The following is a 13,324-nucleotide window of genomic DNA, read 5'->3' on the forward strand; positions in this document are numbered from 1 at the left end:
GATGAAGTGAGACTGAGTTAATCAGAGCTTCTTCTGAGCAGATTAATTTCTAATATACATTATGTAAGAACAACTGAACTCATTTATTTTATTGCAGTTTATGGTGCTGTGTTAACTTCTATTGTAATAAGTGTGAGCAAATACTAAGGCAACATTCTGAATGGGATGGAAATCAATAAGATCATTGATACCAATGTTTTTGCATATTAATCCAACTCTCAATCGATCCTCTAATCAGTTCCTGTGGATTTTTCACACTTAATATGCCTTGTGCTAATTTTAACATAGGACATTGCACCTTCACTGCTTTCCTGAGAATAAGGAAGCACTTGCTGACCGGTGTTTCGGTCGAAAGTGTGACCCTGTTAATTGGCGGGTTTGGCTTTTGTAATCACAACAGTTATTTCAAAAACTCTCGTGACCACCTTTAAGTTTTTATTAGAGATGTTTTCTATTAGTGTAGTTTGAAACAGATAAACAAGGATGCATTCTGTTGGACTGTTCATGTTTTAAAGAACACCTGCATCAGCAAATGTTTCAGCATGTTGTTTCCACCCTTGCTTTAAAACTCACAAACACTGTTTGCATCATTTTGTGTAAAGTTCAGCCACACTTTGGACTGTCTCTGTCTGCTATCTCACCATTGTAACCTCCTCGACTCCCTGTTTTTGCTAACTGCTTTCTTGCATTACGTGCTGTTATTGTTTTACAAGGCATGTGTGAACTAATGGAAGACATTCATGAGAGAATCATTACGCATAAAGGCAAATAATGTGTTGATGGTTCAAACTAGTCGGAATGGGCTCAGAATTCCCATCACTTATCCTGAAATATTAAATCAACAAGCCAAAGTTGCTACCTGATGAGATTAAGGACCAGAAAGTTATCACAGTGAAAAAAGAAACTGTTTTTTTTTATGAAAAACTTTTATATTATTTTGTGTTAAATGTTGTATCCCCCCTGCTGCAGCTATGTTTGTAAAACAGCTTTTTGTAGGGTATAAGTTAAGCTATACACTCCAAAAATAAGCCCTGCAAAGAGGACTGTTTTGATTTATTTTTCAGAAGCATCCATTCGTGAGCTGAATACATTTTTTCATCCAGTTTAAACATAGTGTGAGTGCTGCCAGTGTTTGACCTTCATGGGCCGTGCATTTACAACTAAATCAACCCCTCCAGAGATAACGAATTCAGAAACATACTCGCGCACTTATGATTTAGCTGTTGCTCGTCTGAGTCATCAAACCAATGTATGATAGTATGAATCATGACGGGGACAAGCAGTCTGGCTGTGCATGCAGAGTGAATCTCACTCCACAGAAGTGTGGCTGTCCAAGCACAAACAAACAGAATAATACGAAAAGACAGCCTCAACAATTGTGCATGAACCAGTTGGGGCTGCAGCCAGGCGTGTGTTTATCCCGCCACAGGCATTGTCATCAACTGCAAGCATTTCTCTGCATCATGCATACTGTAGCTTGTTTTTACCATACTTGCGAGGACATTTCATTATCCGACTGAAAAAGCTGATAGGCATCTATCTACAGAGGAATTTCTACGGATACAGTCCTAGATGCTTGTAATTCCTTCAGTAATTGAAAGGTTAGGGCCACACACTCAACCGCAGGTCTGAAGCTTGTAGCAGAGGCAGAATAAAGCCTCAGAAAATGCATCACACACACAATTAAAGACCAAACACATGCCCAGTGCATAGAGGTCTTGACATGTACCATCATGATCTCTCATTAAGCCAGCTCGCTTCATTTCAAAAACTACTTCCTGTTGCTTCCTGTCATGGTCGTGTGCAGCGATGTCACACTCATTACGGGAGAAAGGACTTCAAAGCAGATGGGCGAGCACGATTAACTGAGCCTGGAAAGACTGCGAGAATGTATGTACAGCCAAGATATAACCAGCCATCTGAGGTTCAGCCAGTGGGATGAAAGAAAACAAAAAACACAGCTTTTGAGTTGATGGGAAATTCAAAATGAAAGTGGTTTCACATCTAATCGGAGGGAAACACTGGCTGTGTACAGGAAGCTCTGTTTACAGATGGGCAGGGACTCCTAAAAGATGGTGAAGAAATCAACCAAGCCCCCCCACCTTTTTTCCCTACTTCCATAATATGTAGGCTTCAGTTTATTCATTTGTTCATTCATTTATTTATTTAGTTAGTTTACAGTTAAATCACAATAATCTCAAATTGAATGACCAGATTGAATGTCATGAAAAGAATAATGAGCTTTCTTTCAATGCTCACCTTTTTACTTAGCTATACTGTGTCAGACAATTAGCTACGTTACGCTAATGTCAGCTGATCACTTAAACCAAAATTATTAATGTGCTTTAACACGCTTGTTCATTAGACTACGCAAAACAAGAAAGACTTGACACACAGTTTACTACAACTTTTTCTCAGAACACAGTGGTATTGTGGCGTCCTTAAAAGAGTCTTGTGGATAGTTTGAGTTTTTTTAAAGTGTGGTTGTATGAGGAACTCGTGAACAATCAGCAAGGCTCCAGTTCGACTTTGAAAAAAAATAGAAGAATTTTTACATAGTAGCTAAGATTTGTGTACAGTGGACCAAGTCAAGACACAAAAAGATTTTTGCCATTTGCAAAAGTCTTACACATATTATATGTACTTTACATTGGCTGGCACTGAACTATGCCCACTTACAGCAGGTTTCTGTGCTTCAAAGTGTCAAAGATTTAAAACTTTAGTTCATCAAAGCAAAATTTTAAAGTGCTTCTTACCAACAATTGCTACTGCAAGGTTTAAAAAATTGTCTTGTTGCACTGTCCTGACCTTAAGTTCTGTTTTACATTCTTGTATGACTGATGTTTGTGCTTATTCTGGGAATTTGTACCCTTAAAAAAATAATAATAATAAACAAAAAACTGTAAACATAGTCATTTACTTACATGAGCAGCTCAAACCTGAAACTGAACTTTTAAAATTAATAATACTAGACGGTGAGACTGGTTGTGATCTTTTTTCGTTGTTGAGAAAGATGTGACATTGACAAGTGCGGCAGTGTTCAAGAAGTTGAGCTATTTTGAACCAAGAGTGCAGCAATGAAAAACAGCTGATGCTAAGGGAATGCTTGTTTTGCTTCAGTTTCAGTGGCTTTGGTAAGATTAAAAGGGGTGTTACTGAATTGAATTTATTTTTGTTCCAGTGTGGGGTTATTGTATATCTCAATATTAATCTGGACCCAACATGAAAGAGACTTGGGGGAAATAAATGATCTGGGAATTTATTTTCAATCAATTTGTTGGGGGCTTCACTGTGGAAATATAACAAAGATCATTCAGGTGTCTGCAGCAACAAAATGTACATTTCAGAGATGACCTTGAGTAGCTGTTACATTTCACTTGCATATAATGAGCAAATGCAAGTGTAAAATGTAAGGGACACCGTGGAGATTTGATTCAGTGTTAAAAAAATCCAATGCAGTCTCACCATCTGTTCCTTCTCAAGGTGGAAATTACAGAAGTGAAAAACTTCTCTCTGTGTGGAATTAATTAGAAAACCTGCACTGACTCTTTTGTCAATTTGTCATTACTGATAATTTATAGGAGGGCTAGACATCTGCACATGTGAGCACTGTTACAACAACCCTTATCTTTGAAGCCGGACACTGGAGAAATCTCCTACTATTAAACACTATAGATCACATCCATGCTTTTAATCCTGCTCCTGGAACTAATATGTGGAAAACCATTTTCTGTTAATGAGTAATTTTAATTTTCATCTGTTCTTAGGGGGTCTCACTGTGCTTGTTAATTTAACTTGGATGTATGGTTATGAGTATGACGGTGTTAAATGAGTCTTTTCTGTACTCAAAGAAGAAATGAAAGTAGAAACGGCTTTATGATCTATGATTAATTTAAAGTAATATAATTTATCATGGTTTTCATATGAGACGGCTTCTGTTGGTTCTGTTTGATCATGTACTACCAATCAGCACCATAGATATTACTATGAATACGATGAGAAAGACAATTGTGATACAGCCCCATTTTGTCTTTTCTTTCTTCAACAAAATAAAACTTTTTTTTTAGATCAACCACATTTTTAGCCAGCACAGAAATATAAAAACACTGCAGAATAAGTGAATTTCTGCAAAAAGAAGGTTGTATATAGATCTTGAGCTCATTTTCCTAAAATTATACATTAAGCTGCACTTCATAGAGCAATCCTTACAGCAAATTTAAGCAAAGGAGGTCAGAAAATAGTACAAACAGAACACATACAGCAAAATGCAATCAAAGGCACAATTACAATACTGCATATGATGCTACTCCGTCATTAGACCATATATAAGTACAGTGGTCCTTCCCTAATCAGCATTCATAGTCTTAATTCAAAGAATGTAGGAAAAAAGCTTGTTTCAAGCAGGCGTGCTGAGATAAAATTCTGGGTTAACTTCCACAGATGACAGGCAAGGGTTAAAATCAGGTACAGAGTCAGATCGGGTAAAGAAATCCAATAAGAGGCCTGGCAGAGAATCATCAGACTGTGGGTCAGGATGAGGGTCAGACAGGCAGAATGAAGGTTTGAAAGCTAGATGGATGCATACAGGGCAGTCTGACAAAGAGGAATGTGAAGTGGAGATAGACAGAGATTTAAACTGCAAAGTAAAAAGTGGAGCAATGCTGGTTTGTCAGGACTATGTCTCTTTGCTCACTCTGCCTAATGCATACTGCATACGGAAAAATAATAATGATGCTCTGCACTCTGCATAAGGCATAGCAAGGGTGGTTTAACACATCAAGTTCTGATTTTCATTCCACTCAATCCAGATTAAGAATCACCTGTTGATTACAGTTCAGATGTTTTGGGTGCACGCAGGTGAAGTACGTAATTGGGTCAGACAGGGGGCACATAACCGGAGGTTGATTTTGAAGGTCAGGAATGACAACACAGTCGCTCTGATGTTCTTTACCACAGATCAGTTCAGATGAGGGTAAGCTAACTTTGAGGCTGCATCCTCCTTGTGGAGGTAGCAGGGAGTCCAACAACTTGGTCCTGATGGGTTATAAAAGGAAAACATTGATTTTCCAGTTAGCATCTATTTAGAAGCCATAATTTGTTTACACAGTTTCACCTACATCACTTAAACTATTTCTAAGCAACTGGTGATTCTTGTCCCTGGATCACAGAGTGCCCAACCCAACCATATGATGATGACAAAAAGTTGCTGTATTTATCTGCAGCCTGCCATGGGGTCCAAAAATACTACTTATTTACTTTTGTGAGGAAAACTTCTTTTGTCTTGAACTCATTAAATCTCCTCAGAAACTTCGATATTGTTTTGTGCTGCAAAAGAGGGTGGTGCAGCTGGACTTTCGCAGCTATCCAGCCTCCATATGGCTTCAAACACCGCACCTGTGTGGGTCTGGATCCCCATCACAGTCAAGTCTGAGCTCTGGATTAAACTGCAGATGAGAAGATTTTAATGAGTTACTATGGTGATGCGATTTAATTCTCTCGGACACTGACTCTGAAAAAACTAATAAAGGGATTTTATTTTCATCTCCACGAACTTTGTCCACGACATTATTTACATCGGAGATCTCATTACAAAACTGCTGTGATCAACGTGATGCTCATGACATCAGCCTCACCACCAGCCACGCAATCGTGCGTCGTGCTGCTATTTTTACTCCTGACAGCTATTTTCTGAGCAGAGGATGGACACGTGCTTTAGACGCTGGATGAGAATACAGTATAAAAACCTGCAGACAGCGACAGCTTCAAGTACTTTTATGTCCGTTTCAAAGCTTCCAGCTTGCCTATGCGCAATTGCGCAGCCAGGAAACCCTGCGGAGACAAACGAGATGCTTGAAAACTACCGCAGCGCGTCAGCAAGAGAAACCCCTGTTGTGATCACATTTCCATGAGACGGAATCCCAATTTACGCATGCTTATCAGGTGAGGATCCACTCTGTGAGTTCCCTGCGAGCTAGGGACGCTTGTTGAAGATATTTGATGCTGGGAGAAAGTGAGGATTGCAGTGGATGGAAATGTAGTGGCAGCAACTTACAATGACAGTTTGCACCAGGACTGCGGATGCACTTATCAAAAGTCTGGATCTTTAAGAGGAGCACCATGGACGCAGCGGATGTAGCTGCTTCCGTGTTGGTTTTGGGGATTATTATTGTCTCACTGCTGTCCAATGTTGTGGTGCTGATCTGCTTTCTGTACAACCCAGAGATCCGCAAACAGGTACCCGGTCTGTTTATTCTCAACTTGACGTTTTGCAACCTGTTGCTAAGCGTGTCTAACATGCCCCTAACTCTAGTCGGGCTCATAACAACGGGACACCCCGGAGGCAGCATCTTCTGTCAGATTGTGGGATTCCTCGACACTTTTCTCACCACAAACTCTATGCTCAGCATGGCAGCTCTCAGCATTGATAGGTGGGTGGCGGTGGTGTTCCCGCTGAGCTATCACTCCAGGATCCGGCACCGGGATGCAGTGATCGCGCTCGGATACACGTGGATACACTCACTTTGTTTCTCCACCGTGGCCACCTGGCGTTCCTGGGTCGGTTACCACCACCTTTACGCATCGTGCACACTGTGCAACGTGAGGGCGAAGGGAGCTGGGATGCCGTATGTCCTTTTCACCGTGGCTCTGCACTCTCTCACGTTCCTCCTCACGCTAGTAGTGTTGTGTGTAACGTACCTGAAAGTGCTGAAAGTTGCGAGGTTTCATTGTAAACGCATCGATGTGATCACGATGCAGACACTGGTGCTGCTTGTGGATATCCACCCCAGGTAAACAACCATGACAGATGCGTTCAGTTTGACCCATTTGTTCATTTTAATGCCTTTGTCCCAATTTGCAATTTTTGTATTTTGTCCCATGTTTGTTCCATGTTGCTTTTTTGTAGTATTTAGACCACTGAGGAGGGACTTTTTGATCCTGTGGCAAAAGAAAACATGCTCAGTTAAAGATTAAAACATTATATAGGCTGAAAAACAAAAAGTGATTATAACCAGAGAAGCTGAACTGAATGCTTTTAGTGTAGAGGATCAAAAGATGAGGGGGATTTTTGTCTCCTCTGAACCAACAGAACTGAATCAATAAGTTGCTTTCAACATTTTCTGCCTTAATAGTTCAGTGACATTGTAGCTGCATCCTAACCATCTAAAAAAGAACCAAATAGTTTCAAAAGACAAAGCTCTCCAGAGCTTCACTTTACAAGATTGCACTTAAGTGAAAAGCAATTATCTTTGCATTATAACTGAGCCTTTTTGTGTTTTCTGTTTCAATCGCTGCCCATCCAGACTTGTTTGGCTTGATAATTAATTTTTTTCATCCCCTCTTTGACAGCTGTGCAGAATTCCTCCATTCTACTCCTCGGAGTTTCATCCCACAGTTCATTGCATCCACACATCCATTTCACATGTTTTCTCTGTGGACAGCTTCATTATGTCAATGTGTCTGTGATGCCGCCTCCTGGGTAGATAATGGTACCTGTGTGCTTTCTGGCAGCGTGCGGCAGAAATGTTTGGATGAGCAGAAGCGGAGGAGGCTGAGGGCCACCAAGAAGATCAGCACTTTTATCGGCACATTTGTGGTGTGCTTCAGCCCTTATGTCATCACAAGGTGAGAGGACATTTATGATAGTGAGTGTGTGTGTGTGTTGTTTGCTGCCTTTTTTCATCTTTTAATGTTCAAGTATAAAAGCAAAATGCAGCATAGATTCACTTCAGCTCTGAACATTTTGTCTCTACTCTGCCTTAAAAAGGTTTGAATCTATCTTCTACACCCAGGCTAATATGTAGAAAAACTCTCCGTTTGACAGTTTTTCTGGTTTCAATGACATGATGAAATTATGGATGATATGACAACCTACACATAATGAAGCCAAAAGCTTCACCTTTTGACTGTAGTTCCAAAGCACAGATAGGACATTGGAAGTGGCATGCACAGACTTTTTAAGGGCCGGAGTGAAAATTGTGAAAAAGAAAAGGCACATACAGCGTGTTCTCACCCCTTAGGAATGCATTGACTACTACATGCTTTGGAGGGCACTTTAGCACGCATTTTTTGCCACCCAAGAGGGCAGCTTATCATGTTTTAACCACCCAGGGGAATGGTTTGGTGGGTTTAGTCTATAGAGCAACACCACTGGACATGAGTCAGTCTTTAAAGTGAAATCATTCAACATCAATGGAGCTCTACATGAAATGCCATGATTGACGGCTGTGTTGACAAATGTGACTCTTTCAAGGCCGTGGGCACTGTCTTAGCAGAGTAAAGGATAAATGACAGGAGGACACATAACCAACTCAAACAAGAGTCTTGTGTTTTTGTTTGTGAAAGAGGAAGGATGTACAGTATTGACCCGAACATAAGACAGGGTTTATTTGGTTGAAAATAATGTGAAAGGGGGGGTTGTTAATAATTGGGGTCTAACCGCTGACACATGCCATCTTTTTGTAAAGCCAGTGACCTCACCATGGCTGCAATGATCTGTCAATCACAGCAGAGATGCACTTACAGGCGATATGGACAGGAGATGAAACATGGAGAGGCGGGTTGATTGTCCAGAGCAATAGACAACTGAGGCAAAGTTATGATGCTAATTTTAAGATAATGAATGAATGAAGCTGAGAAAATAGAAAACTGCCAGGCAGCCAAAAAATATGAAGTTACAGAGTGTAAAGTCCGAAGATCACACATGATTGTGTCTAAAGCCAAAAATGAAAGCAAACTCTATGATTTCAATGATTTTCTTAGAATTTCAATAAAAAAAAACTTTCCTTCAAAAAAAGTGAATTTTGGTTATCATAGTCTTTTTCTGAAGATTGGTCTTGAAAAGAGGACAGTTGTCTTATAACCAGGGTCGTCCTATATTCGGGTCAGTACCGTAAGTACTAGGAATGGGTCATAGCGAAAACGATTACTTTAATGTCTGGTATTGAAAATAAAAATACACCATGAAACTTAAAAAAAGAAACATTGGCATTGAAAAATTTGTTTTATAAAAAATTATAAAGGCATCAAAACAGGTAATGACATTGATTGTTTTTTTTTTTGCTGAAGTTAAAAACACAGACATCAAATGTTATGTATTGTTTCATTTTTATGAATCTTAAAATTCTGATGTTCTTGGATTGAAATCATATTATATTTATATGATGTCACTGTTTTATCAATGACAGTTTGTAATTTCAATGATGTTTCACTCTTTTGGCATGGAGAGGTTTGGGAGAAGGGCTAGAGTGGCAAAATTTGCTTATTATTTGCATATTGTTGGCAACTATCTTGGCTGGACCGTAGACTGTATTTTACACTCTGTGGCTGGACCACCCAGGACTTATGAGACCCTAAAGCGTTTGACATCCACAAGTTCAACTGAATCACCAAAAAACACAACCACAGCAACAACACAACATTTTAACACAATATTTGACCAGCAATCTCAATATAAAAAATTGGGTTTTTTTTTTTTACCCTACTCATAACCCAGTCATTGCCATGCAGGGGTCTAAGAGTGATCCTGCACAGAATTGGCTTCACTTCTGTACAACAGAAAGAGAAGCACATGGTTCATTTGCATATGCAGTCAAAGATATTTTACCTGGCTTATCACCTGAATACAAATGGCTGTAATTTTTTTTCAAAGCATGTGGTTGGAAATTTGGACATTTTTTTTATGCCTCTTATTCCTGGTGTAAAAGCTAATTGGTTGTAATCCTTGTCACTGCTCCTAAATGGCTGGGGGGGCAGAGACAGTGGAAGATAACAAATGAGTCAGTGATGGTATCGCTGGCTCTCATTAGTACTAGCCTCAGTGTTAGTGGTGGCAACCTGTCAGAAGCTGTTAGAACAGTGGTATGGAAATAGAAAGAAGGCCCATTAGGAACTGTGGGGTGTTAGATTTGAGGAAAACACTCTAATTAAGAAAACCAACTGCAGAACGGTGCTCCTGTTGGTTTTACTGATTCTTGGCTTTAATTTGATTCATTAGGACACAATAAAGATTTGCGTTAGGAGTATTTCAACCATAAAAAAGTCCTGGAGCAAAATAAATGCCACTTATCAATTCACATTCCCCAACACAGTGATGACATTTCAGTGAAGTGAAGGGAAATGATGGCACTCTTACTGTATAACAGCACCAAGGGAGCGCCATTTGTTTTACATTCCTTCCACTCTAATTACTCTGATCTAAGAACTATCTCTGTTTTCTATTTATGCAGTGTGTGTGACTTCTGTTCTCCTTTTTGCTTTATTTGAGGTAGACTCGTCGAGCTCTTTGCTCCAGGGCCCATAAGCCCTCACTGGGGCGTGTTGTCCAAATGTTTGGCCTACAGCAAAGCAGCGAGCGACCCATTTGTCTACTCGCTGCTCCGTCACCAGTACAGGAAGACGTGCAGCCTGCTGGCTAACAAAGTCCTCAAGAGGAGTCAGCTCAACTCATCCTCCCTCAGGATGGAGAGCAACACAGGGAGGAGGAACATCGCCAACACAACCAACAACATCCAACCACCCACCAACAAGCCTGTAGGACAATGAAGGTCAACATTTCCAGAGACAGTCTGGGTGCTTTCTCGACTAGAGGTTCAGATTTTATATCTAACTCTCATGAGAACAGGGGTAAGATGGTACATTTGCCTCTGTTTGATGGTGAAATATCAAAGTGAGCAGGCTTGAGACTTAATTGTTTTTGAAAGTAGAAGGCTGGAAATATCCTGCATTTTCCTTGCTGTCAAAAAAAAAAAATCCATGAAAACACAAACCAACTTTAAAATACTGTCCCTACCTATCTGTTCTCAGATTATTTCTTTTGATTGGGCAGACAAAGGTATTAAAATGGGTCACAAACTCAACAAATCATTTGAAAAACACAAAATAAGCAGTTTTTTAAATATTCCTTGTAGACAAGTGAAAGTGAATCTGTAAGGGACAACTTACATCAGGGATCATGGGATTAACTTTACAGGAAGGCCTGTGTTCACAGTGATTAAGAGCTGTGTTGCACAGTCCAACGATGGCTCCTAGATGTATTTTAATCTTTTCAAATCATGATGGAGGTCAGTAGCATTGAGGAACAAGCTATAGTAAATAGTAAACTGCAGAGGCACAGATTATGTAATAACTGACCATAAACCAAATCTTGACTCACTACTTCTGTAAGTCATATGTAGTGTGTATTGTTTGGAGTGTATCAAGTCTTTTTCTGCAGGGTGACATGCTCTAATGAGAGTTTTGTAGCATCTTATTGTCAGTTATACTTACAGTTTGATTGAAGCTTGGTTCCATTTCAAAACATCTAACTCAGTAACACTCAAGCTCATCTGTTGAGCTTTTGAGTCTGTGGTTTTCGCATTCAAGCCCTTAACCAATCAGTCATATCTAACATGCTGGGGGTAGAGGAATAATTCATTGATGCATTATAAAGACACATAAAATACTAGCTGGTTTGATACTGGATTTGAATCAAATTCAGGACTTACAACCAGGAGGGTTGGAGGCCTGACAACTTCTAAAGTGAGTTCTGATTTCTCCTAACTTAAATCAAATTGTCACATTTGTTACGTCCATATCATAACCAACAAAGTTTAAAAGATATACTGTGGGATGTTCTGAAGTGAGTGCTCCTCTGTCTAGCCTACTCATCTAAATTTTAGAAAACATAGTCTGTCAAAAAAATAAAGAATGAGGCTACATTTACTCAGGTGAGGTTGGAATTAGTAAATGAGCACAGATAGGACAAATCCAGGATTTACTAACGTTCATGTTAGACACATCTCAAAGCGCCGGGTTGTGAGTAGAACTAAATAAAGCCAGTTTCTAAACTACTAGACATAGTGAGTTTACCAAGTTTGCTTGTTGTCAATCAAACAATAGCTCTACGTAACCATTAATACATCACCTTGCAGCTTTGTTTTTGGTCTTGATCAAAGGGAGTGTTGAAAAAAAAGATCTGATCTCCATTCATTTGCTTTAAAACAAACACAAGCCTCAGCGTCCTCATGAAAGTGGGGGAAAAGGCTCAAGAGAAGGCGAGTCTTTTCCCCGAAAGAACACTAGCTTTTCCAGATAGTCCTCACAGCCCCTTTAATCAGACACAGCCTATTTTATCTGTTTCCTAAATCAAATACCTTAATACTGCCAAACTGTACCAAAGTACAAGATGCTGACTGTCATCTGAGCTTGTTTACATCCTGGTAGCAAGGGAAGGAGCAGTGAGAGTTACATCATTTATTAAGAGACAGAAGCTAACCACATGCTCCACCTCTGTGGTCTTAGGGTTTGAAGGACTGCCTGAAGGAAACTGCTCTTTTTCCAGATTAAAACTGATTCATACATTTTCCCAGTATTAATGATTCTTTGTGTGGATCCAGTGTGATTATATACTGTATATATTTGACACATTGTAGTCAAACAACAGTGATATTGTACACAGAGAAGTGCACTGCACAGATGGTTTAGCTGGTATAACTGTACATGTTGTAGCTGAGGCCTGAGTTCTAAAGTGCCTTTAACACTATGAGCTCTTTGATTCAATTAAAACACCACAGAGGAAACATTTCATGTTGTGTTCAGTTTTTGCTTTTCTATTTTGTGGTTGAGTGTGATGGTAGACCCTGTAAAAGCAGTTTGGTCATATTGTTAGGAAGTTATAAGTACTGTTCATTTTGTAATTTCACCAGGTTGTATTGTTGCTCCAGGAAAAACAGGGTGAACTATTCCTTGAATGTGGTAGCAACTCTTCAGTGAAGTATAACTAACAGTACAGCTCATGCCATGTGAGCACAGCTGTGCGATGTCTAGGTTGTACAAATTATTCATTTTGACACCGGCAAATCAGGATGTTATGTTTTTACTCTGTGCCAGTACAAAGCCTTTAAAAGGCGTAAAAATCTATTTATTTTTGTCAGAACTGTGATTGATTTTTTTGCTAAATACGTTTGTGATTTTATTGCAATAAATGCTGTGCATTTTGACATTTTACGGATTTTCTGAGTTCTTTATTGAACATTTTAAATGGCTGCATTCATTGTTATGTAACTTAGAGGATGCATAGACAGTTACGCAAATATATGCTCGGTACAATGTTCTACCAAAAGACAGGGCTGCCAAATCTTAACACCTTTATTCTCCCACGCTGATTAAGTCAAAGAGAAGGAATAATTAATTTGAGAAATCATTTAAGATGTGTTCCACCCACCACTGCTGCTGTTGTTGTGGCAGCAGAACAAAGAGTTTTCACAAAAGCATCAGGACTGAGAGTTAAAGGCTTTCTTAATTGCAGAGCTCCTGGAAGGAGTGGGAAAAGAAGAAGGGGAGGATG

At 39.6% G+C, this 13,324-nt stretch overlaps 1 protein-coding gene across 1 annotated transcript; it reads left to right on the top strand.

Annotated features, from left to right (window-relative positions):
* Positions 1 to 5,687: 5,687 nt before the first annotated feature.
* On the top strand, positions 5,688 to 12,910 carry LOC141794645 (G-protein coupled receptor 26-like). Its single transcript, XM_074675031.1, has 3 exons — positions 5,688 to 6,788; positions 7,510 to 7,623; positions 10,269 to 12,910. Exons 1-3 carry the CDS (start codon positions 6,079 to 6,081, stop codon positions 10,540 to 10,542), a joined length of 1,098 nt encoding a protein of 365 aa, XP_074531132.1. The 5' UTR covers positions 5,688 to 6,078; the 3' UTR covers positions 10,543 to 12,910.
* Positions 12,911 to 13,324: the final 414 nt, after the last annotated feature.

The sequence above is a fragment of the Halichoeres trimaculatus genome, unplaced genomic scaffold (genome assembly GCF_033239565.1).
Source record: "Halichoeres trimaculatus isolate MK-OKI-2021-1 unplaced genomic scaffold, fHalTri1.1 fHalTri1_scaffold_8, whole genome shotgun sequence".
NCBI classification, from domain to species: Eukaryota; Metazoa; Chordata; class Actinopteri; order Labriformes; family Labridae; genus Halichoeres; species Halichoeres trimaculatus.